At 40.5% G+C, this 23,597-nt stretch overlaps 2 protein-coding genes across 4 annotated transcripts in view; one reads left to right on the forward strand and one right to left on the reverse strand.

The window, feature by feature from the left end:
* Positions 1–10,335, forward strand: part of ANLN (anillin, actin binding protein) — a 28,531-nt gene extending 18,196 nt beyond the window's left edge. Inside the window, exons 21-24 of one of the 3 annotated variants that reach the window (XM_069007616.1) lie at positions 3,561–3,647; positions 4,947–5,054; positions 6,407–6,579; positions 6,929–10,335. In XM_069007616.1, the coding sequence (XP_068863717.1) occupies positions 3,561–3,647; positions 4,947–5,054; positions 6,407–6,579; positions 6,929–7,052 (492 nt within the window). In that variant the 3' untranslated portion in view covers positions 7,053–10,335. Of the gene's footprint in view, positions 1–1,016; positions 1,126–3,560; positions 3,648–4,946; positions 5,055–5,925; positions 6,135–6,406; positions 6,580–6,928 lie in introns of those variants that run through there. The other 2 variants (XM_069007617.1, XM_069007618.1) reach the window with 2 other exon arrangements.
* Positions 10,336–11,107: 772 nt separating this feature from the next.
* The window catches only part of AOAH (acyloxyacyl hydrolase), a 74,072-nt gene continuing 61,582 nt past the window's right edge, over positions 11,108–23,597 (reverse strand). The window contains exons 19-22 of the mRNA XM_069007619.1: positions 23,522–23,581; positions 21,893–21,989; positions 18,051–18,127; positions 11,108–11,994 (exon numbers count right to left, since the gene is read on the reverse strand). Of these exons, the coding sequence (XP_068863720.1) occupies positions 11,866–11,994; positions 18,051–18,127; positions 21,893–21,989; positions 23,522–23,581 (363 nt within the window). The 3' untranslated portion in view covers positions 11,108–11,865. The remainder of the gene's footprint in view (positions 11,995–18,050; positions 18,128–21,892; positions 21,990–23,521; positions 23,582–23,597) is intronic.

The raw sequence follows: 23,597 nt of genomic DNA on the forward strand, positions 1-23,597 counted from the left end.
AAACAAAATATCCCAATAATCCCAACTTGCTTTTTAGAAGTTTTACTTTTTGTAGATAGAAGCAGATTCCTTTACTGAAACAGCTGGCAGAACTTAATAATTAAATTGCACTGTTGTTATGACTATGTGAATTTCAGAAGTAGCAGCTTTGGTTCTTTGGCAAAAATGTTCCTCTTAACCAGAATGATACCTAGAAATCTATGTTTAGCTTCCTTATTGGAAACCCCTTGTTCTTGGAGTTAATGGAATCAGTGTTTTAGGTTTGGACTTCATTAGTTTACACTGTATGACAGGACACTGGACTGGATTAGTGTAACATAGCAAAAGCACAATGTTCAAAAAGAATTCCAGGGAAACTATTACTTGGTTAATGTTTTGCAGGTGCAGTCTTACAGTTATCGGGCAAAAAGGGGAATTCTTATTCGTGACTTTTTGGGTTTTTTTGTTAAATTACTACCTCAGTAAAATTTCAGTTTTGACTTGGCCTATGGCTGTACCAAACAGCTGCTTTTTAACTTGTTTCATGCATTTCTAATATGGAACAAACTCATGCCACAGTGGTTTTTTTTTAGTTTCATTCCTCTCTTTTATATGTACTATTAAAATTCAGGGTATAAAGGACCAAAATATACTCATGTATAACTGTGTCCTTTTTTCTTGTAGACCATAACTTTACACTAATTGCATTGAGCATGTTTCTTTTTTCCCTAGATAAATTTTGAAGGGGAGGAAAAGGAACTGTTGGGCTATATGTTCCAGGACAAGGTTGCTATGATCCTTTAGTTTATAACTTAAAATAGAAACCTGCTTCCTAGTGCATGTTGCTTATGTCTGTCTGGCCTTTTTGCAGTTTTTGCCTACAATGATTTGCTAACTAAACACAAGAAGTTAGGAGCCTTTCAGACTTGCAGAATTCTACCCCTTGACTTTCACAATAATAAGCATGCTGCTAGAACTCAGTTATTTAGGTTGCCTAGGGTTTTTCCTTAACTAACATGTGTCTCTTGTTTTCCTAGATCATTAGAGGAGGGTGTTTATTGCTTCAAAACAAATTGTTGTGTCTCTTAAAGATCTCTAGCCAGGAAATTTGAGCCAGCTTCTTGATGAACTGCACAGAACATAGAATCGGCGGCTGTGCTGATAGAGAACCAGAGAAAAATGTCTGGCAGCCTAAATGTTGGTTTAACTCAACTTGTTGCTGCTGAAGAAAATTAAAATCTCTCAGGACCTAAATAATCTTGCTTCTTATTCTATTGAAACCTTGTTCTGACAAGATGTATCAAGACATTTGGTTTTTTTAAGCAAAAAGTTTTGAAAATACTAAAAATGTCAAAATGTGAGGTCCTTATTTGTTCACAGATGTTCACTTAAAATATTTGAGTGTATATGTTTTTGGCTTTAGAAACTATGTGGATTTATATCCTTAACAGAAATAATTTGTCCTTGAACTCTAAAATAGTTACATCTAATTGATAGTTTGTGTCCTGCAGAAGAAAGTGTTTTAGATGAATTTTCATGTTGTCTCTCAAAATTAGGCAAGTGATAATTTTAGTACCTATCATCTCCTATTTTTAATCAAAAGTCTCCTAAGAAACCAGTTTTTCAAATTCTTGAGTTATCTTGAGTACCTTTACAAATAATATTCGATGACAGTTAGCAGTCTTTCTATGGTAAGTACCTGAATGACCACACCAGAATGCAAGATAGCCCAGTCATGGGCTTTAGTTTTCGCCTCTTCTAGCTGGATATTTGTCAAATTGCTTTCTTTCCATCACCTTTAACCCTTTGAAAGAGATGTATTGTTAACTAGAACTCAATATTTTGTCATTATGTATACAGGAGGGTGTTTTGAGGGTACACATAGCACCTGCTCATAGTACATAGCTTTAGTAATTAGTCATGGTGTAGGCTCTGCAAAACTGTGTTGTGTTTGTTAAACAACCTCTTTGCTGTGCCTGTCACACAGTTCTTCACTGGTAAACTTGATAATTCATAAACTGGATTCTTCCTCTTCTGACTTAAAGCTTTTAAGGGGATGCAAAACCCATAAACTTGAAGTGGGGAATGGCCAGATGTCCTTGAGGCCCTCTTTCACAAATGGGTTTTACTATGCTTTGCTAGGATCATATGCCATTGTTCCCTGGTGTAGCATGTAGGGTAATAGCTGTCTTTACTGGTAAGTTGCATCAGTCCTGGATTCTTTATTTTTGTTATGTGGAAGTGTTTTACTATTTTTTTACTTCTCAAGTGATGATGGAGACTCCTACCTGATGCTTAGAATTTTTCAGTGCTATACAATTCCTGTTGAGTAGAGGAGCAAGCCATGCATGCTGTGTTAGTTGAGTACATCTAACATGTAAAAATGATTTGATCACCTACCTGTGCATGTGTATTTATGTCTGGGAGGAAGCTGCAGGAAGTCGGCAATTCAAAGGTGATCGATTTCTAACCACAACACCTATTTTGGTGTTCTGCAGGATTCACTGAGGCCCATAGAAAGGAGCACTTTTAATTACTGAGGGTTACTCCTGTTCATTGTAACTACTAGCAAAATTTAGTTCCATTTGATTGGCATTGATTCCATGGTTCTGAAAGCTATTTTGTTACTGCGTACACATGCCTTTGCCTATTTCCTGGCAAACAGTTCTTTATTGACCTTCCTGGTTTTTCTAGTAATATAAAAGACCAATGTTTCTGACTTTTTGTCAATTTCTTTTCAAGATTCTTAACAGTGTTGCTTATTGAAATTGCCAAAAAATACTGTATGTAGAATGCCCTGCAGGTCATCATTTGCTTGTTGAATTAGCAGTTTGCCTCAGTTTCTTTGAGGTGGGGGAAAAAAAGAAGGGATATGGTTTCATGGGGGTAGTCAAGGTAATGAGGCATTAAGTGTGGAGGCACTGGGGGCGCAGACCTTGTTGTCTGCTCTTCCTCAAAACCTTGGCTATCAAATAACTGTTTAACTGACCTCTGGTACAGTAGTTATCTACTATTTTCTTTTTCCAGTGGCAGAAGATAGGACTTGGAACCTTTTCTGTTAGAAATTACTTAACGCATGTCTTTAACACCTTGAGTGCCAGTTAAGAACTGTTTTCATTACTTTTCTGCTTTCTAGGTTTTCTTTTATACAAAGATTTATCTGAGTAGGCACTCCTACATCAGTATCTGCCAAAAATGCTTATGGTATCCAAGTACCATTCCTCTTTAAGCTCACTTTGATATTTTCCAAACAACTTGGTATCAAACTGAGGCAGAAGCTTGAGGGGTGTGGACTGGTGCCTTCTGTTGTTTCTAACCATGCTAGGAATGCCTGTTTTTATAGCTAGAGTGCATGTTTATGCATATGTCCTGAGCAAACTAATAAATAATTCTTGGAAAGCTTCTAAATGAATGTGAAACAAAAAGTGATTATTACTGTCTCGCTTGAGTCTGACTGCTTCTTTCCAGCTGAAGATCCTAAGATCAAGACAGTGCTAACATCTTGGTGCAGGTGGCTTGCTTGAACTGGTAAGACTTAGTGGAGAGGTGTCAAAATTAAATTATTGTTTTACTTTTTGCAGGTTCCCTTTTTGTCTCCTTTGGAAGGTCATATATATTTGAAGTTGAAATGCCAAGTGGACTCTTTGGTGGAGGAGAAAGGGTTCTTGGTAAGGTATTCACTGTATTCACTTTAAACTCCTGCCTTGGAAATTACAGGTCCTATTAAATGTGGTAATTTTTAAAATTTCTATGGCAGAAAATGTTAGAGAACTCTTTTTTGTGTGTCTAATAAAAACAGAAGATTGGGTTTTTTCCACTGTGTCCACAGCCTTTCTAAATGAAGAAGAAGCAACAGCATTTATTTTTTTGAGAAACATCTTGTGCAGTTCTCTCTAAAACTGGACCTAGAAAATGTAGCTTATACTTGGGCCTAAGAGCTGGAACTGTTGAAATGTCCACAAGATGGCAGTAAATGTGTTACAAAAATGAAGCATTAACACTTGCTGTAATTTTGGTGTTTCCAGAAATCACGATTTCTTTAGACTCTTTTCAAAAAACACTGCTTTCTGTCTCCTTTCCCTTTACATAATTGAAGTTGAACAGATTTCATTAGATGCAAACATTTCACATGCTTATGGTGTTTGCTGGCCCATGTTTCTCTGTACTAGTTTGAGAAAGTCCATATTTGCTTCTACTACACAATATGTAAAACCTGAAGAATGGTGTACTTGCATAATGAATTTGTTCAGAGTAAAGGTTTGGAAACTCTCTGCACCATTGAAAATTATAATCTGAATTGTGAAGAGTGAGCATCACAATACACACATTAATTGGAAAAAAAGTTCTGTACAAGTTCAAGAGATACCAGGAATAGAAGTCAGATACTAAACTGTCCATTCCAGTACTAAGGAAATGGGGCTTGAAATTGACGAAATCCAGCATCCAATAAAAGAACTGCCAACACAAACATTTGAAAATCAATTTCTAATTTCCTTTGAACTGACTGGACTCTCCAGAGTGTGGCCTCTTGGATAGCTGCAGGTTTTTTATTCCTGATCTGTTAGTCAAAAATTAGTCAAATATCTAATAATAATAAATTGTTATTTGAACATGTTTTGTGAACCATTCATACTGTATATACTATAAATAACCCTTCTTTATCTTAAAATAATGGGAATGCTTGCCACCATCAACATGAAAATCTGGTCATTTTAAATAACAATGATAGGTGCCTTTTAGCAAAAGACTGCAAACCTGAGAATGATAGTGTGAGCTCGTTTTCTATGCCATCTGGAAAATAAATATACTGTCCTTAGAAGCCTCTCCCAGTACAATTTTTTTTTCCTTCTCTTTCCTTTAGCCCTATGAAGGATTGCACTTACAGAACCATTCTAGTAGAAAAATAGTCAAGTACAGACCAAGCTCAAGGTCCAATATTACCCCATGTAATTTTTTTTTTTTTTAAGACTATGTTTGAAGATGTCAGTGGATTTGGAGCATGGCATAGGCGCTGGTGTGTGCTGTCTGGAAATTGTATCTCCTATTGGACATACCCAGATGATGAAAAACGAAAGGTAATGCTGTTTTATAAAGCTTAAGTCTAAAGTTCTGTTGTACCCTACACAAATAGCTATTCATTTTTAAAGACTGTAATGTTTAGGCTTAAAACTGGTAAAGCATGGGATTCAAGCTCATAAAGCTTCCTTGGGGAATGGAGGGGACTTGTCTTCATAAATCTGACCTAAATCAGGGCAAACTTAGAAACTTGACTGCCCTGTAGTGGGAAAGGGGGAAAAGTGGTGGAAGATCCATATTTCATTTCCCCTTTAGTCTTAAGGTTTTCTATTGTGCTCATCAAATCACTAATTATTTAATTGAAATTGATTGGACTTGTCCAGCTTAATAAGCAGACTTATCTAGTTGCCTTAAGTTTGAGACAAAATGATGACTAACACTTAATATGGTAAAGAGTTAGAGTGGGCAATCCTTGTATATTGCAGAAGCATAGCTGTAATTATGGACTATCTTACTTGAAGTCATTTTCTTCTTGCTGCTCCACATTGTAGCTGGAACTGGTGCTGCTGAAGTGGTTCTCACAGAAACCTAAGTTCTTGTTGGGCTAATCAGAGGTTCATCTGTCACTGAGGTGAACCTTCTTGTCTCCTTAGTGTGTTCTGGCAGTGTACTAAAATGTTCCCAGGTTCTTTTAAAGACTGCTTTCAACAAGAGGGTTTTTCAGACTCACTGAAGTTATTTACCATTAAACACTTTCTTGTTTATTGGCAGAACTTTCTTTCCCAAACTCCATGGCAAACTCTGGTCCTTTTGGGTCTTCTATGCCAATCCAGATGCCTGAGTTTAGTTTCTTCCCTGCTAACAGAGGAAGACCATATGCTGATAGTTGACATTGCCAAAATATATCAATGTACTTTCTCTCCCTGCCAGGAGAGAGGGAAAAATCTCTGCCTACTGTAAGAGAAGATAGTAAAAAAAAGTTAAGCAAGAAGAAGGTTCCTATTCTGCTTTTGTCTGCAAGGAAGAAGCTTTGGTTTGTTTTCCAGATTCTGTTCTTGCAAATCTTCTAAACTTGTTTCACTATTGTTCTGAGAAAGGGTCAGCTGTATTTTTGTGATCTACAGAAATATTAAACTTAATAAATGCATCCCCTCACCCCTACTATATCTGTTCCATCATGCAGAGATAGATGTAGCTCGTAAATATCTGTATTAGGCCATGATTACTTTAAATTGTGGAAAGTTTTTTTAAATAAATTTCTTACAGCTGCACATATGTTATCCTTTTGCATGGAATAACTGACTGAGGGAAGGTGCGTTCACTTAATATTGTCAAAGTTGTCCAAGCATATGTTGTTCAGAATGACTCTTGATTGCAGTGTTCTTGACTGATGAACTGATCTCACTTTCAGCATCCTTTGGGCCGGATAAACTTGGCAAACTGCACTAATCATCAGATTGAACCTGCCAACAGGGAATTCTGTGCTCGGCCCAACACTTTTGAACTAATAACTGTCAGACCTCAGAGAGAAGATGACCGAGAAACTCTTGTCAGCCAATGTAGAGACACACTCTGTGTTACAAAGTGAGTGCATAAAATCATGGAGGTTGTGGGAGGCTATGGGACATGTGGGGAAAGGGTATTTTACCTCCTGTGATAGCTTTAGTAACATAAGAGCTTTACAACTTCATCATAATGATGCAGAGGTCATTTAAATGCTAAGATTTTGGGGTGGCACTTGAACTGTTTTGTTCCCTTTTAGTCCTAACTGCTTTCTAGAAGTGGAAATGCCAGGTGGCTTCGTAGCAGGATTGTGGAATGTTTGACTTGATTATAACCCTGCTGTTCGGGCTTCTATGGTTGATCAGCTTGAGATTTATCACAATAACTAATTGGAGATGGAGAATAATCCATGGGGTTCCTTGCCTTCCAGGAACTGGCTGTCTGCTGATACTAAAGAAGAGCGTAACCTTTGGATGCAAAAGCTCAACCAAGTCCTTGTTGACCTTCGCATGTGGCAGCCTGATGCCTGCTACAAACCTACTGGAAAGCTTTAAACTCTGGAAGGGAACTACGCAAGGAAAGCATTGAAATGAAAATGTGGGAAGTCCTCTGGGTCACTTATGCTTTAAATTTGAGAGAGTATTTAACATTATACAGGACTATGTTATGCAGTATTTTTACTTCACTTAAAAAATTTTAAAACCTTTTTACTTTCTAGTTTTGAGTATGGTAGGAAGCAATTAGCTGTTTCTAAATGTGCTAAATATTTATGTAACTCCTTTTTTGGAAGTCTTCTAGCTAGCTACATTCTCTCCTTTAAACAACTAAATTATTGCAGAAAATCACACTTCAGGGCAGTAAGGGAGGCACTAGCTAGTGAAAGACAAGCTTTTTAGATAACTCAGCTCCCTGAAAAAAAACAATAGCTCAAAATACTCTAACAAGGATGCTGCTGAAGCACAAGATTTAATGTTGTAGCATTTGTTGGGGTTCTTTTTTAATGATCAGGCATAGAAGTAACTAGTCAATTTTAGTCTACAACATTCAGTATAGATATTTCTGCTTATACAGCATCTTTATGGTCAGAACAAAATGCACAACATATTCATACTACTTTTGCAATTTCTCATACAAACTAGTATGGATAGGTGCATGGCATGTACACTATGTGATTTGCAGGTGGGGAATTACGTATGCAGTATATTGCACTTTGATAGAAATGGAAGGTCTTGAATATTTTTGTTAGGACTGTTATCTAAAAAATAATCAAACAGAAAAATTTAGGTTTAGGGTTGTATACATCAGTATTTCCTGGGACTTGTGGTTTTTACAAGCTGGAATTCTCCATTTGAGAACCAGGAATAGGTTAATAGGTTGTAAAAGTGCCTTTTTTTTTGTTTTGTTTTGTTTAATAATAAGACTTTACAAAGCTGCTATGTACCAACTAATACTCCTCTGGCTGAAAGAATGGGTCTTCCTCCCCTTGATAGACGTGTCCACAAATGCATATAAAAACAGTGAATACTTCAGAGACCCATCATGAAAATGGCAACATTTCTCAGTTAAAACTTGCAGATTTCACAGCTTTTCATTGAGCATATTGAAATACCAGCTCATTACTTCACTAGAAATGCAGTAGTGGAATACTTAAAGTTGCTATTACTCTTACATATTCACATTTGAAACACTAAATTCTGTTAGCTTATACTGTTTTCATCCTACCCCTTTTGTACTTACTTTTAAGTCTTGTTTTCTTTTCTGATGTCCTTAAATATTTCCAAACTATGTATTGAAATTTATTTTATTCATTTAAAATAAAAAATAAAACCCTTCCTGATTTTTTCATAATGTTATCTATGCATTTGAGATACTAGTCTGTAGGCTGAAGAAAAGCTGTACTCCACACAGTATTTAAGGAAGGACTGTAGTCTGTACAGGTATCCCAAAATTCCACTTGCTAGTGTGTGAAGCCTTGCATGTAGCTAGCACTGACTTTTGTAGTGGGAGGCCAGATTGTTTGTGTGCAGCAGCTCATCAAATATGAAGAGATGATTTTTTTTTTTTGTGACAGTGACATGGCAGGAGAATAATGCAACATGGACAGTGCAAGAGCAAATTTCATCAGTGGATGTGTGGTAGGCTGTCTTCCTAAACTTCCAAGTGGATGTTAAAAGTCATTAAATTTTGAATTATGAAAGGAGTCCACAGAAAGATGTTACAAACAGAACTGGATGATATTCAAGTGAACATTGTTATTTAGGCTAACTGGGCTATTACCTCTTGTAGAAACCAGTCTGTGTTTTTCACTGCCCACAACAAAGTTCTCTTCATAAAGGAAAGGTATGAGGTATAACAGGTGATGTTAAGTTAGAAAAGCTGACCTGTGTGGTGAGTTCTGGGCACAAGCTATGAGTGATGAGGACATGGGCTCCTGCAGCCAGCAGAAGCATGGGATGCAAGCTCAGCAGGAGGCCTGCAGGTAGGGCTTTCCTGGCTGGCACTGCTGGGTGCCACCTCCTCCCCTCCCATGTTCCTCAGCTCTTTTAGGGCTTTACAGTGAAGGAGTTTGCAACAATGGTGACGTGGTTTTTCCATGTTTGAAGCAGATCCTTTGTGAAGAGGCCAGACTGTGTGAATTCAAATAGCTTCAGGTCACTTTAGATGCTCTATACCTCAAAAAGAGTTCCTGCTGTCTGATTTCATGCAAAGCTTTAAGTTTTGTAAAAACTGTTTGCAGAGTAACATCAAGAGAACCTTCCCATGTGCAGAGTGCTGAACCCAGCCAGTGACATAATCCCTCCTATCTTCACATGCTCTGACTCTCCCCAGAAAAGACCTTGACAGACCATTCCTTCTAGAAATACATACTGCTATTAAGTTTGAATTGCATGGAATTATAATTAGCTTTCCAAGAGAAACATTCTGTTTCTCTTTTCCCCATGCATTTGTCACTTTCAACCAATCCAAGCACCAGGAGACAGTTAACCTAATGGAATGGACTAGAATTCATACTTTGTCACTGCTTTAGCATAAGTAAGCTTTTTCTGCAGCATTTTTTAAATATAGGACATGTATTTTTAGTGTGGTATGGGTAAGTGATTGATGGTGGGGGTGCAGATCTTCAGCTGTTTTTTGCATTTGAAATAATAGATATAGTGGTTGTAAAAGCTGATGGCTTAATAGTCCTGAAATTCATCTTTCTTTGCAGGTTGATAGTTACTGCATTAGTTACAAATCAGGTTTCTGCAGGCAGCCTGGTTTGGAGCTGCAGAGCTCACCTTGAGGCATGAGGGCATGTGCTTTGGGTACTGTGCCTTCAAGCAGGGGCAGGCCCATTCCTTGGTGTTCCTCAGGGACCCTGTATCTAGCATGGAGGAATTCTACTGAGCACACTTGGGAGTTTTGCTTTGGGATTCAGCTATGGAGGTTTCAGGTTGTCTTTGAAAAGTTGTTCTAATTTTATAAGAAATCATTTTATCCCGTTGTGCACAAATTCAAGAAGTTTACTAGTAAGAAAGTCTGTAAGAGAAAAATGCTTTGCTTTAGGCAATGAAGCTTATTTTAGCTGAGGAGATTTTCAGTTTTACTACTTTGTAAAACTCCTAATTGGTGTTATTAAATCCCAACCTCAAATGAAATACAATAATTTGCAATGAAATTGCCTTGAAAATTAGGCTTCTAAACATGACTCCCTTCCCCCTTTTAATTGCTATGCTTCTGTATGTTGATGTAGAGGAAATAATCTGATATTCTGTAATTATTGCCTGTGCTGTACTTGGTCTGTAGTAAAAACATGTGGATGCACTTGTTTCTGTCCTTGTGTTGTATTTAATGAAAGATAAGAATCCTGAATAGGTAATAAAAAAATAGGAGATGTTTTACCTGGCCAGGGTACATGGAATATTATTTTGTTTGAAGAGAATTTCTACAGGAAGCAGGGAGATTTCTTTTTCCTTCTAATGCTAAATAGTCTTCCCCAGGCATGCCTCTCTGGAGTTGAAAGTATTTCTTGGGAGACTGGATATTTTGGTAACATCTAAATGCCTTGAATGAATTGGGGCCTTATTAACAAGTATCATTCAATTAAGGAATGTATTCCCTTTTGGTTTCCTAAAGTAGGTGACTTAATATTTACTTAAGGGTTAGCAGTCATCCCAAAGGAATTTCTATCTTAATTTCTATCTTAATATCTTAATAAAAGACTGTGCTCTAAAAAAAGGAACAGGATCTAGGAAAGAAAAGATACACACTTCCATCAAAATAGTATTAGCCAAGTCATCCCCTGCCTGTTCAAAATGCTGAGTGGGTGCATGTCCTACAGCCAGGCCCTCTCCTTGGGTTTGGACCACAGCCCTAGAGCTGCCTCATGTGTGACGCAGCCTTGTGCAAGGGCTGTGCTCAGAACAAGGGGCAGAGCAACTCTACTTGAGCTTTGGGCTGCCGGGGTGGGTTTTAGTCATGTCATATTAATGCTTGCTATTTACCAGATCTCTTCTGCCTGTAATTAATGCCTTCTTATGCTCTCTGATCCCTCCATCACAAGTAGGGTAGAGCTGTCTATAATTTTTAAATATTTCTTTATTTTGCTAAGAGCATGGGATAAGCTTGTGAAAAAACACAGTAATTCTCCATCTTAAAGTCTGCCTGTGAAGTAAGGGCTGCCCAGTATTTTCAGTGATTCCCTCAGCCATGCCTGCAAAAGACACAGGACTGGGCATATTGTATTCCTCAGGAAGCAAAAAAGCAAAGATACATTACAGATTGAAAAAGCAACCTGCTTTGAATACATGAAGTGTTGTCAACTTAATATCTTATTAATGGGGGAAGAGAACCTGTGCTCAGTCAGCCTGTGCTGATGCTGCCAAGCACATCAAAATTGTAGTGCCTTGTTATTGCTGGCACACTTTAATAAGCAAATAGCAGCTAAATAATGTATTGACAGTCAAGGCAATTACATACACACAATTTATAGCAACATAATGAGTTTGGGGTCTCCTCCTCTCCTTTTGGGATCAGATTAACTGTTGAAACAGTACAAATAGAAAGCCTAGAAATGTTCTGCAGAAGGAAAAACAATTAGCTAGAGGTAGGAGTTTGCTAAATATGGATAAAAGAAATACAGATTTTCAAACTGATATAACAAATGGTCTAGCTGGCAGCTATCCTCTGATTTTTATTTTTGTAGTTCCACAGAAAAAGCATAGCCTACTTGTGCAGGTGAGATACAAACTGGAAAGAATGCTCTTGTGTTATGTCCACTGCTACTGGTTCTGATAACTTCCCTCCCCCCTTTTTTTTGTGTCTTTAATCATCTTGACTTGTGGAAGCGCCACCATAAATTGCGTGAGGGCTCCGGCAGTTCGGAAGTCAGTGTCCACCTTGGTCTTTGAATATGGCTTCAATCTGGTCGTTGAATGGATTCTCCTTGCCAAGCACTTGAGGCCACTCATGTAGCGCCTTCTGCCAGGTAATGCTTGTTCCAAGGGCTGCAGCAATCTGCAAACCACAAATGCTATCAATTCCTTGTGCCTCTATAATACAGTTGTTTCATGCCAGAGTTTAGAAGACCCCACCATAAGGACTGCCCAATGTAACCATGGGATGGACTGTAACCAAAGGAAAAAAACCATCCCAGCTGCTTGACCAGGGCAAAATCCTTCTGAGAGTAAAAATAGTATTAGGGGCATATATCTGCACCTCCTGTCATTTGTCTAATAATGATAGTCTGTCTCCAACTACTTCCAGATGCCTATGGTGTCTAGTGCATAAACTGCTATGCAGAGGCCCTGAAATCTGATTTTTACTTTTTTTCTCCCATGAAACATTTTGAAAGTATGTCAAAAGCACCGCTTGGGTATAACGCATAAAGCTCATGCAAGTCCAAAGGAATTCATGCTCCCAAATGCTTTTGGTACTTCTAATAAATGTTCTCTGTGCTCTCCTGGGAGGAAACCACAGGTGATGAGGAAAAAGAGGCCCAATTATTTCTAGTTTCATAACTAACTGTGTCTGATGCTCTAAGTTTGCACCTGCTACTGGGCTGTCTTCAGAGTTTTTTCCCATGAGACCCGTAGAAATGGTAGAATAGCTTTTCTCCTCAATAGCAGTCTCACTCCAGCTTTCACAAAGGTTTTTGCCCTAGAAGTTATGTGCCAAAGAGAAATCATATCTGCTGTATTGGCAGGGCAAAAAACATCAGTGGTAGCAGAAAGGGACAGAGAGAAAAGCCTGACTCTCCCTTATCCAAGTTTTCACACCCTGCTAGGCGTTTTTGTTATACTCCTGACCTGCAGTTATATTTGGCCTATATGGGAACTTCCTTTTCAACTCAAACTTTTCAACACACTGATATTGATTGCAATTATGAGGATTAAATAAGGCTAACAAAGGCTTTTTTTTCATTGTTTTTAAGGGCCAAGGGGGGGTTTATGGAATCAAACTACTTGAATACTGTTGTTTCAGAGTTTGGGAAGATACTGGAGCCTCTGGGGAATTTTTATGTGCTGCTTTTTTAATCCTGTGCTTTAAAAGAAGCTGTAGTGATGGCCTGGAAGACAAAATCTTTCTTTTATTTAAGGGCTCACGTACAAAGAGAAGCATTTGTGGGGTGGAAGCTCTTAGACTCTGGTCACTCAAAGTCTAGTGGAGATTTGTGCAATAGAGGGTTTTCTCCTGGTTGCAGTTTGTATTGTGACCAAACATGTTATTCTGGGACACCTTATGGCAGCCAGGAGGCTGAGACCCATCCCTGTCAGAGTGGTCCATTTTGGCATGCTAGTCTCCAAACCTCCTTCATAAACCTCCCTATGCCTTCCACGGGTTTTTTTAGCAGGATGGGTGGTGTTGATTAATTGGGTGGTTGGTATAAAAAATCCTACTGTCTTTGCATGGTGCATCCTTTGCAAAGGTATTACTGGACATATGCTCTAAAGTGTTCAGACTAATGCTGACTGTAATTTAGGGTACATGTACTTAGAGTGCCCTAAATTTTTACCTGAATTAGATTCTGCCCACGCATAGTTTCTTGATGTCCCGACGATTTCAATAATTTATTCTGGATGAGTAGTTTAGCACAGAGAAGGGTTTGTGATTCTAGAAATCACTTTCTTGCAGGTCTTTTTTAAATTCCAAAATTCTTGTGCTTTGAGATGCGCTATAATTTTTATGAGCTTTGCAATTATTTTTTTGTTGTTGTGAAGATGGCAACCCCTAAGCAAGTTTTTAAAAGGAAATATTATGCATTCCTCACAGTGCTCTGGGTGACTGCAACTGAGAGGTGGCTGTGTTATTTCAGCAGCTTCAGGCTGTTTTCCTTGTCTTCACCAAACAGGTGATAGGCATGATTCTCAGCAAAGTGTAAATACCCAACTCATCTGATATGCGTCACTTCATCTTTTCCTCTTTATTTCTTCCTGGAATGTGCTTTGCTATGACTTAAGGAAGAAAAAGGGAGAAGCTAATCACACTCAAGCTGTGCTTTCCTGCCTGTATGTAAACATTAAGAATCTTCCAAGCGTCTCAGGTTCCAGTTTGTGATGCTCAGGGCTTTTGCGTTCTCCCTGATACCTTCATAAAAGCAAGAAAGGAAGCCATTTATGCAGGATCCTGTTGAAATGCATGGCCCTGTCATCCAAACAAAGCAATCGACTGTTCTAGAGGGAAGTGGTGTCCTTGAAGCCATCTGGCATTCATAAAGATCTGCAGTGAAATTTTGTAGTAAGGAGGAGATGCTGAAGAAATTCCCTGGGCTCCCTCTATAGTCACTGGGAAGAGAAAGACAGATTTTTTTCCAAGGACAACCAAGCTGAACTTTGGGGAATGGTGTCTCAAAAACAGCTCTAGAGGAAACTTGGGAGGACTGAGTGAATCACTTTAAGTGTCAAAAGTAAATAGCTTGAATTTCTTCTGCCTCCATCCTGAGCTGCATGTTTTGGAAAAAACTTTATGGAGGCAAATTTTAACTTTGAAACTTTAGTGGAATGCAGTTATGCCAATTATGAGTGTTTTGTTTGCACCCTCCTGTTTTGCAACCTAAAAGAAAAACATGCAGGAAACCCCTTTCCTCACAAGAAATTTACAGGAAGGGGATGTGGTTCTGGGCACAGTGAAACAAATTAGGACTTGGTGTTTATCCCATTTTTCAAGATTTTTAAACATAAAATATTGCCTGGAGTAGGGATTGTGGGGGCTAGTTTTTCCTGCCTGCCTAACCTTTCTCCAATGCATGAAAAACTGTACTAGCTCTGATGGCACAGGGTGAGTGTGGTCTTTTTTCTTTTCCTTCTCCTTGCAAGATATGCAAGCTTCAGTTAGAAAGGTTCAATTCCCTCCCACACCCCTCCAGAATGTCTGGACCTCTGGACTCCTGGATATACACACTGACACCTGCTTCTGCCATGTTTATACCAGCAGACAGCCTTTTTTTAATTAAAGAGACAGTGGATAAACAGCAGGTGAAATTTGGGGGCTTACAACAGACACCAGCTTATCCTGCCCATTGCTGTACCATAGTGATTGGGGATCACCTAGTGATCACACTTGCCAGCTCACCCTTGAGGTGAAAGGGGCACAGAGAATGGTTCCTTCATCCCAAACTTCAAAACTTCTCTGCTTTGAAGGCAAGAGCTAAGGTGTTTATGCTTTCCTTGGAGGGAGTGCTGCTCAATTCAAAAATTTGGCAATATTTGTCAGGTGCTTCAAGATCTACAGAAGGAAAATTCAGCAGAAATGACCTGGCTAGGTATCTTATCTGTTGTATTTATCAAGATGCCTTTGAGGTGGGGGGAATAGCTGCAGGGATGGAAGTAAGAGCCTCTGTTCACTTGACAAGCTGCATGGAATCAATCCTCTCCCTCTAGGCAGCTCTATATGCTACAAAAACCATACCTGGCCAGAGGCATTCATGTCAGGAGAAAGCAAAACTTTAAATAAAACTTGTATGAGGATTGAGTGAATTATTTATCATTTTCCTTAAGCATACTCTAAAATAGCAGTCTCTGCCCACACTTCCCCTTCTATTTACTAAAGGAGTCACTCTTTTGGGGCAGAGTGCTGCGTCTCACTCCAAATAGTGGTATGTTGATAACGGACTTCTCCACTCCAACAGGAAAAGAAAAATGGATTTTAAATGGTGGATGTTTGGATAAGGCTAATTAATAAATCCTAGGAGGACAATAACTCACTTGAAGTGAGGCATATCTACAGCTGGCACCTTGACTGTAAGGGAAAATGTACCTATAAAAGCATTAACGTCATCCTAACAGCAGGAGGGAGAGATCATAACCACTGCAGGATGCCAGGTCCAGAGGGAGTGAAATATGGCAGTGCTTGACTGGATCCTGGAGCTCAGCACTCTGGGGGCTGCAAGTAGGGTTTGCAGCTGTCCTTCAGTGTCCTTTTGTAATTTTCTTTTAGATAAGGAAGGATTCTGTTAAGATAAACATTTGCTGCCTTCAACTCTGTGCTACCTTGCAGCTGCTGGTGGGATACAGGATGTGGGCAGGAGGCTGGATGAAAAGCTGTGATATGGCAAGCCTGGCTCCCTTTGTGGCCTGGTCCTGGAGGTTATAAGAAACCTCAGGCCAGCCTCAGGGAAAGACAGGAAAATAATGACAGGAAAATAATGCCAAGAAAATAATGCAGAAGTTTCCCCTGCACTCCAGACTTCGTATTGCACAGTTTCCCCAGATGGCAGGGGTGGGAATGGGGCTTGTTTTGTCACTGTTTTCGCTCTCATTTCATTTGCTGAGTTTTCTCTAATTGCTTCCTTGCGAAAAGCCTGCAGCCAAAAATCAAGGCACACTTTCTCCACATCCCCAGGCTGTGAGTTCATACTTTCACGCAGCTGTCTCCTGGTACTTGTGTGGTAGACAGGCAGGAATTTCTGCTATGAAGGAGTCCCTCTTCAAACAGGAGGATCTTTTAATTTGGCATGGCTAAGCAAGGCACTGTATTGCCCTGAGTGACTAACATGGGTGTAAAAGATAGCACCTAAAGCATCTATTTTGCCTTTGGAGTTCTCCCTGCAGGTCTCCCCTATCTGAACTGAAGCACAGTCAATGGAGAAGCTGCTGCAATGCTGGAATCCATCAGTGCTTGCAACTCGCTCCCATTGAAGTGCTTCTCCACAGACTGCTCTTTCCCAGTGTGGAAAGCAGCCTCACACTGGGTTATATGGAGATGGGGCTGTGGGAGTCAACACATGCAGGGCGTTAGCTCACAACATAAAACTGGCCTATAAAATCCCCCCATCATCTGGAGCTACCACACTAGATTATTGAACCCAAGCAAGGACTTAGAGTGGAGCAGCTGCTTCTCCTTCTTTTATTTATTTCTGTAATAAACAGACTGTAAACAATCTCCTGCCACCTGTTCTAGGAGGCCAAACAAGCAAGTGAAAACATAATAATATGTAGCTGCTCAGGATAAGCAATTTAAATGTATAACTTCAAAAAGGAATCTTTGTTCCAGACTGTGACAGGGAAACCTGCAGCCTCAGAGGCTGCAGGGCAAGGGCAGGGCTGCAGGAGACCTGTCTGGTTTTTGCAGTGCTGCCTTACTGTCCTGATCCTGCACAACTCCCACGGGTGTTTGGGCAGGCAGCTGGCCAGCCTAAGTGGTGAGGATCAGTTTTTGTGCATTAAGACCTGTTTGGCCACGATACTGGTCAGTAAGGGGAAAAGGCAGAAGACCTTGCAGGAGTCAGAGCAGAGTGCAGCCACCAGAAATGGAGATATCAGCTCTGGGGCTACAGCTGTCATTTAGATTGGCCTAAGAAGGCACCCTGGCTTGTATCAGCAATGGTGTGGCCAGCAAGGCCAGGACAGTGACTGTCATCCTGTACTCAGCAACTCTGAGGCTGCACCTTGAATCCTGTGTTCAGTTTTGGGCCCCTCTCTACAAAAAAGACATTGAGGTCCTGAAGCTTGTCCAGAGAAGAGCAATAGAGCTGGAGAAGTGTCTGGAGCACAAGACTTATTGAGCAGCAGCTGAGGGAAAAGAAGTTTTTTAGCCTGGAGAAAAGGACACTGAGGGGAGATCTTAGTGCTCTCTACAATAATATTCTTCTTATGCTATCATCTAACAAATCATCAGAGGTTGTGATGAGGTGGGGGTTGGTTTCTTCTCCCATGAAACAATTAATAGGATACAAGGAAATGGCCTCAAACTGCACCAGAGAGGGTTTAGATTGGATACTAGGAAAAATTATTTCAGGGAAATAAAAAGGGTTGCCAAGCATTGGAAGAGGCTGCCAATGGAAATAGGTGCATCACTGTCCCTGGAGGTATTTAACAGGCTTGTACATGTGCTGTTTAGAGACAGGGTTTACTGATGGACTTGGCAGTGTTAGGTTAATGGTTGGCCTCCATGATCTTAGAGATCTTTCCAACCTAAATGATTCTATGATTCTCTCTCTTTTAAAAAAGACAGATTCCCCAAACCTGCATGCCTGTGGCATGCCAGCTGGGTGCCTGGGGCAGTAATGGGCACCAGCATCCCACCTGCTCCCACATCCCACCTGCTCCCACCCATCTCCTGGGGCTGGGTTTTACCTGGCTGGGGTGGAAGCCATCAACTGGTTCGATCAGCTGCCAGGGCTCACCTCCCATCTTGCGCCACTCCTCAGCTGCTGCAAAGAGCACAAGCAGAGGGGTTTTCATCAACCAGTGAGCACGGAGATGCCCACCCAGAGATGTACCCCCCTCCTCCTCAAAGCACCACTGGTATTTTTAAGCACACGACAGCTCTGCATGAAGATTATGATAATTCTCATAAAGTTGTCAGAGCCAATAGTGTGTACAATCCCCTCTCCTTGGGGCAGTATTTAAGCCTTTATTGTTATTTTTTTCCTCTGCTATATTTATGCAAGGAAGTGCTTTGAACATAAATGATCGTAAAACAATTCACTTTCCCTCCCAACTAAGATGGATGCTGTAGCAAGTAAAGCTGTAAATTATTTAATACTGAGTTAATACTTTTGCATTTCCCATGTTAGTTGCATCTTCAGCAGTGCAAAAGAAAAAATCGAGATGAAGGAAACAGTGCTTTTTAGGGAAAGAGATGGTAACAGAATATTCACACGGGCTGAAGTCTGCATGAACAGACTGTCATTTTTGATTACTTATCTTCTGAGTGGTCTTTTTCAACTCCAACAAAATAACCTTTTGAATTGCATAAGCGTGACATTCAATGCAAATGATGCTGTGCTGTAAGCCCTGGAGCCATTAGAGAAGTAAAAAGCTTTCTCTCTTCAAAAGGGCTGTGGAGTGATCAAACATGGGACTAGTGGATATGGCATTAACAGACTGTAAATTCAATAATTCCTTTTATAATGACAGATTGAGAATTCTTAATAGCATTATGCAAGCATCCTGTCAGGAGGAAAATGTTCTCCATTCAAGCACCACAGTTTGATCTGGGCTCACCGCTGTTTTTTGGACCCTGGTTATTGTGTCAAAAAGTGCTGTCTGGGTCCCCACGCTAACTCATTCACAAAGAGGTGATATTCCTGCTTTGACTATAGAAACCCACTTGTGATGCTTCAGACAGCGCCCAAAACCTGTTTCAAGACACGGGGCTTGTAGGTTTGTTTCAAATTTACAGTATGTTGGGCACAACACATATTTACCTTAGATTACTCCATGCAGTGCCCATATAGATGCACAGTGAACTTACCTAACTCCTTATATATGATATTCTACATGGAGTAAGAGGCTGTATACTGTGCTTTACTTTGTAGAGAGACTACTGTTCCAGTGCCAGAAATAGCAGAGGAGTAAGTAAGATAAAATTCGTATCAAGATAGGTTAATTTACACTGTTATACCTGACCTCAAAAAATCCTAGAGCAGTGGAGCAAATAGCCACCAACTGAGTATGCCCAGAGTCTGTCTTAGAAATGCCTGTTGCCTTGTCTGGACAACACCAGAGCTTGCTTCTATCCACACCAAGGAAAAGGAATAGCAGGCAACCCCTCTCCCCCCTCTTTATTGCATTGCTTCATGAAGGAACCACTAATTTCTTCAGTCAAGGTCAACATGTGAGCTTGAGTGTCCATCTAAATCTAGAATAAATGCTAATATCCTCAAATTTTACTGGGAAAAAGCTGGGAGCTGCTATGTACATAAATATGCCCAGGTCAGCCTGAAATCAATGTGCTCATCCCAGTGTATAACCACTGCTAAATATTTGATGTCTGGAGAGTTTCGGGGAGGATTTGCTGCTTGCTCCAGAAAGAGACCAGAAAAGTGGGTCAGTAGCCTTAGCTGGCTTTTGAGCACACTCGCAATCTGACAGCTTTCCTGACAGCAAGTTCGAATCCTTGCCTCCAGGGCTGCAGGAAATTTTGCAAAGTGTCTTTCAAAGCTGATGTTTGTATATGCATGTGTGATTTTGTTTACTTCATTTATTTAATGCGATGTAATCAAGAACAGCAAATTATATTAAGATGTTTCCTTTTGTGAAAGCAAATAAATTAACTAAAGTTAGTAATTTAACTTATTAAAGTAATTTGCCTACCCAGCAGGTAGTTCATTCCAAGTCCTAATGACTTGTTAAATATTAAGTAGCTGAGGCAAAAGCTGCCAGGAGGCTTGGACACCCTGAAACTCTGTGCTATGAGAATGAGCTTGACAGTGGAGCCCACCTCTCTGACAGAAATTTTGGACAGAAAGGTTGCCTCTCCCATCCTCATTTCTTTACCTCCTCCTCCTCCATATGGTCTTCATGAGACCCAGAACCAGCTTCTGGAACTGGGTCATGTAGGATAAGATACGTTTGCGAATTTCGGTAGGATTTGGCTGCAAAATGAGACGGCAGCTTCATGGTTTCAAGGACAGCCAAGCACTAATGGGGAGAAGTGTTAGAGAAGTACACTTTAAAGTATTGACAGGGTGCTTCTGTCCCTTCATGGCTTTGGATTTAGATGTCTGCATGCTGGGATTTAAAATACAGTCTCCAGATAAAATTTTTCAATGAGGACCAACATGGAACTACATCTCTATGTGAATATAAAAACAAGGAAATGCAGATAAAGCTTTATCCCTAATTATTATATACTATTTTTTGAATGCAAACATTCAGGATATTTTGGAGAGGCCCCAATGTGGCCAAGGCTGGAGCTCTGGCCCCTTGAAGGGAGGCTGAGGGACAGGGATGGTCCATTCCGGGGAAGAGCCTGTGAGAAGATGATGAGGATGAGGCCAGTCTCTTCACAGCAGTGCACAACAGGAGGGAGAGAGACAAGTTGTAACACTGGAGATTCAGGCTGGATATAGAAATAAAAAGCTGTTTTCCTACTTCCCCATCACTATCCAACTACTTGATTGCCAAAATCAATCTCTCATCTCATGCTGATCCCTATTTTTAGAAAGAAAGAGTGTGGTTCTCCTTGTGAAGAATCCAAGCTGATGCTGGGTGTTGCCTCAAGCTGGACCCCTGTGCATCTTGCAAGGCAAACAGAGCTGAGATGGATTCAGGGACAGGTGTCTGTCCCCAGCCCAACAGGGACTATGTCTGCTCACTCTCATAGGTAATGACAAAAGTTTCCTCTATGTTTTAATTTATTTTTAAGTGTCAGTTGCAGAAGAAAGTGATTTAGGTAATGTGCTTACCTAATGTCACTAAAGATCACAGAAGGACAGGTTTTGTAAGCTTTTCAAGTCAAAAGTTACAGTAGTATGTAGGTGTTTAAAGAAACATAGGAAAGAAGCCAGCTATTCCTGGCAGAGGTGCTTCTACTTTTGGGAACAGTGAGAGTGTAGCTGTGTTATTGAGGCAGGAAAATGGGTGATGACAGATCTCCTTCCCAAGGCACTGCTCAGCCCAGAGGAGGCAGCATGAAGCCCAGTCAGTGACAAAGTAAACTACATCTCACGAAGACCACTTTGACCACTGCAGGTATGCATCTCCAGCCTAGATGACCCGCTATAAAAGCAATGTTCAAAAACAAAACCAAATCTTACAGACCAGTATAGGTTTGAGATTTCTTTTTTTTCTACATCAGCCTGAAAAGCTGCAGTGGACAAGCAGGAGGCTTTCTTAGCAAAGGCACATCTGTTGTCGCTGTCACCTTGCTACCCAAGAGAAAGTGGCCACTGTACTGTGCATCACTGGGCTTGTGGGTGCCGGCAGCTGGGACCAGCGGGGAGGTTGCTGTTCCCAAGGGGGTGGTGGGATCTTGTCTCAGGAAACGTCCCTGGTTACCCCAGCCATGGAAGCCAGGAGAAACTGGCATTAAGGATCCCTCCTTGGCCACAGCCCTGACTGCAGGGTCACCTAGGCTGGCTGACTATACTGCCCTTGTCCTGGTACAGAGCCAAAATATGAGGAGCATAGCAGCAGCCCAGCACTTGAGTAAGTGCTTTGTGAGAAAGACAGGGTAAAAAACAACTTACTTTTTCTCAGTGGGAAATCCATGTAGAAAATATCAAAGTTGACAAATTTCTCAGATCTTGCTATTTCTTTCAGGACATTGGAAAGTTGTAATGCTCTCTGCAAAAATCAAGCAATATAATGACTATTCATTGCTATTCATGTTGCTTTGCACGGATCCAGCTTTTATCACTGATGCAGAGGCAGTAGTTTGAAAGATAATCTTGCTCTGTCAGCTGGGGGACAGGAGGTGAAATGGGGCCCTTCATCAGAACATGGACTTGCATGAGCACCACCAGCCTTTGGACTACCCAGCTCATCCTCGCAGGTTGCGCTGAGGCCTCAGCTGATTTCGTAAATTTGATACAGCATATGCTTATTCCACTGGAGACCTCTTTTAGTAGTGTCCTTACACTTATATAAATATTCTAAGTTTCTTGCTTTTGGAGCCCAGTAATTTTCATTCCTCTTAAAGAAATTAAAAACTTTTCTACAAGAGAAATGTCCTCTTTTCCTATTATCCTTCCCACTACTATGTTGTAGGTGATAATGCTTATCTATGCAGACCAAATTCCACCCTTACTTTCAGAAGAGTAAATTACCACCATTGAGTGTCTGCCTGATACATCCAGTGTAATTTCTGCAGCCGTAACAGAGATCAGGATCTCCTAAATAAATTGTGCAGTTTGGATAATAACACAGACAATTAGTTTCAGACAAGGACTCGGAATGATTAATTCATACCCTGAAGACATATGCATTGTTCATGGACAGAAGTTATATGTACTCTCTGTTCTGTATTGTTGGTATGAATATATAAGCTGCAATTCTGCAAAGTTTTAGGAATGTGCTTAATGGCCTTCTCTGAAGTCAAGAGGGACAGTGCATAAAATGTAAGCTTTGGTGAAATTAAGGCCATATTTTTTTGTTTAGTGAATGCAAACATTAATACAACCATACACAGAGATGAGACCTTTGATAATAGTTGGTTACTGGCTCTTTTACATGGCTGCAGGGGATTGCTGGGATTAAAAATCAGCTTGTACCATAAGAAAATAAGTGGCTGGTATTATGTGTCATTTTTAGGGTCAGTTTTAAGACCTCTCTTTTCTGTCTGTTCCCATTCCTGCACTGAGCCTGGATACTCCCTGGTCACACCATCTGGTGATTAAGTCCACAGAAATGTGTCAGAGGAAGATTAGCACAAATCCCAAATGAGAACAGGGTAAGGCTCTTGCTCTCAGGACTTGCTCCCGCAGCTAGAAAAGTCTATGCAGCTGGCTTGTCATACCAACAGCTCACTTGATTCAAAAGCCTTTCCTTTCTTAACAGGTACATTTTCTTCTTAAAGAACAAGAACCTGAACAGTTTTGTCTTGGGGAGATCACATCCCTTGAGCATAAATTTGGGTAGCTGAGAGGTTGTAACAGGAATACCTTCACAAATCCCTTAACTTGAGCATGCTGCCTCCCAGAGCCTGAGAAGCATTTGAAAGGATTGCTGTGGATATTTCCACATTTTCTCCTTGCCTTTGGAAGAAAAAAAACCTGTGCTGACATCTTGCCTTTGAGGCAATTGGGCTTCTCTCCTCAGGCACAGGGCAGAGTGCCGGTGTACTGGGGCAATCCCACAGCAGCCCCATTGAGACTTACCTCCGAGGTCAGATTCCTGAGGGTCTCATTGGGGGTCAGCCAGCCGCTGCAGGGGCTCACCTGGGCAGGCATGAGG

The sequence above is a fragment of the Aphelocoma coerulescens genome, chromosome 2, assembly GCF_041296385.1.
Source record: "Aphelocoma coerulescens isolate FSJ_1873_10779 chromosome 2, UR_Acoe_1.0, whole genome shotgun sequence".
Taxonomy (NCBI): domain Eukaryota; kingdom Metazoa; phylum Chordata; class Aves; order Passeriformes; family Corvidae; genus Aphelocoma; species Aphelocoma coerulescens.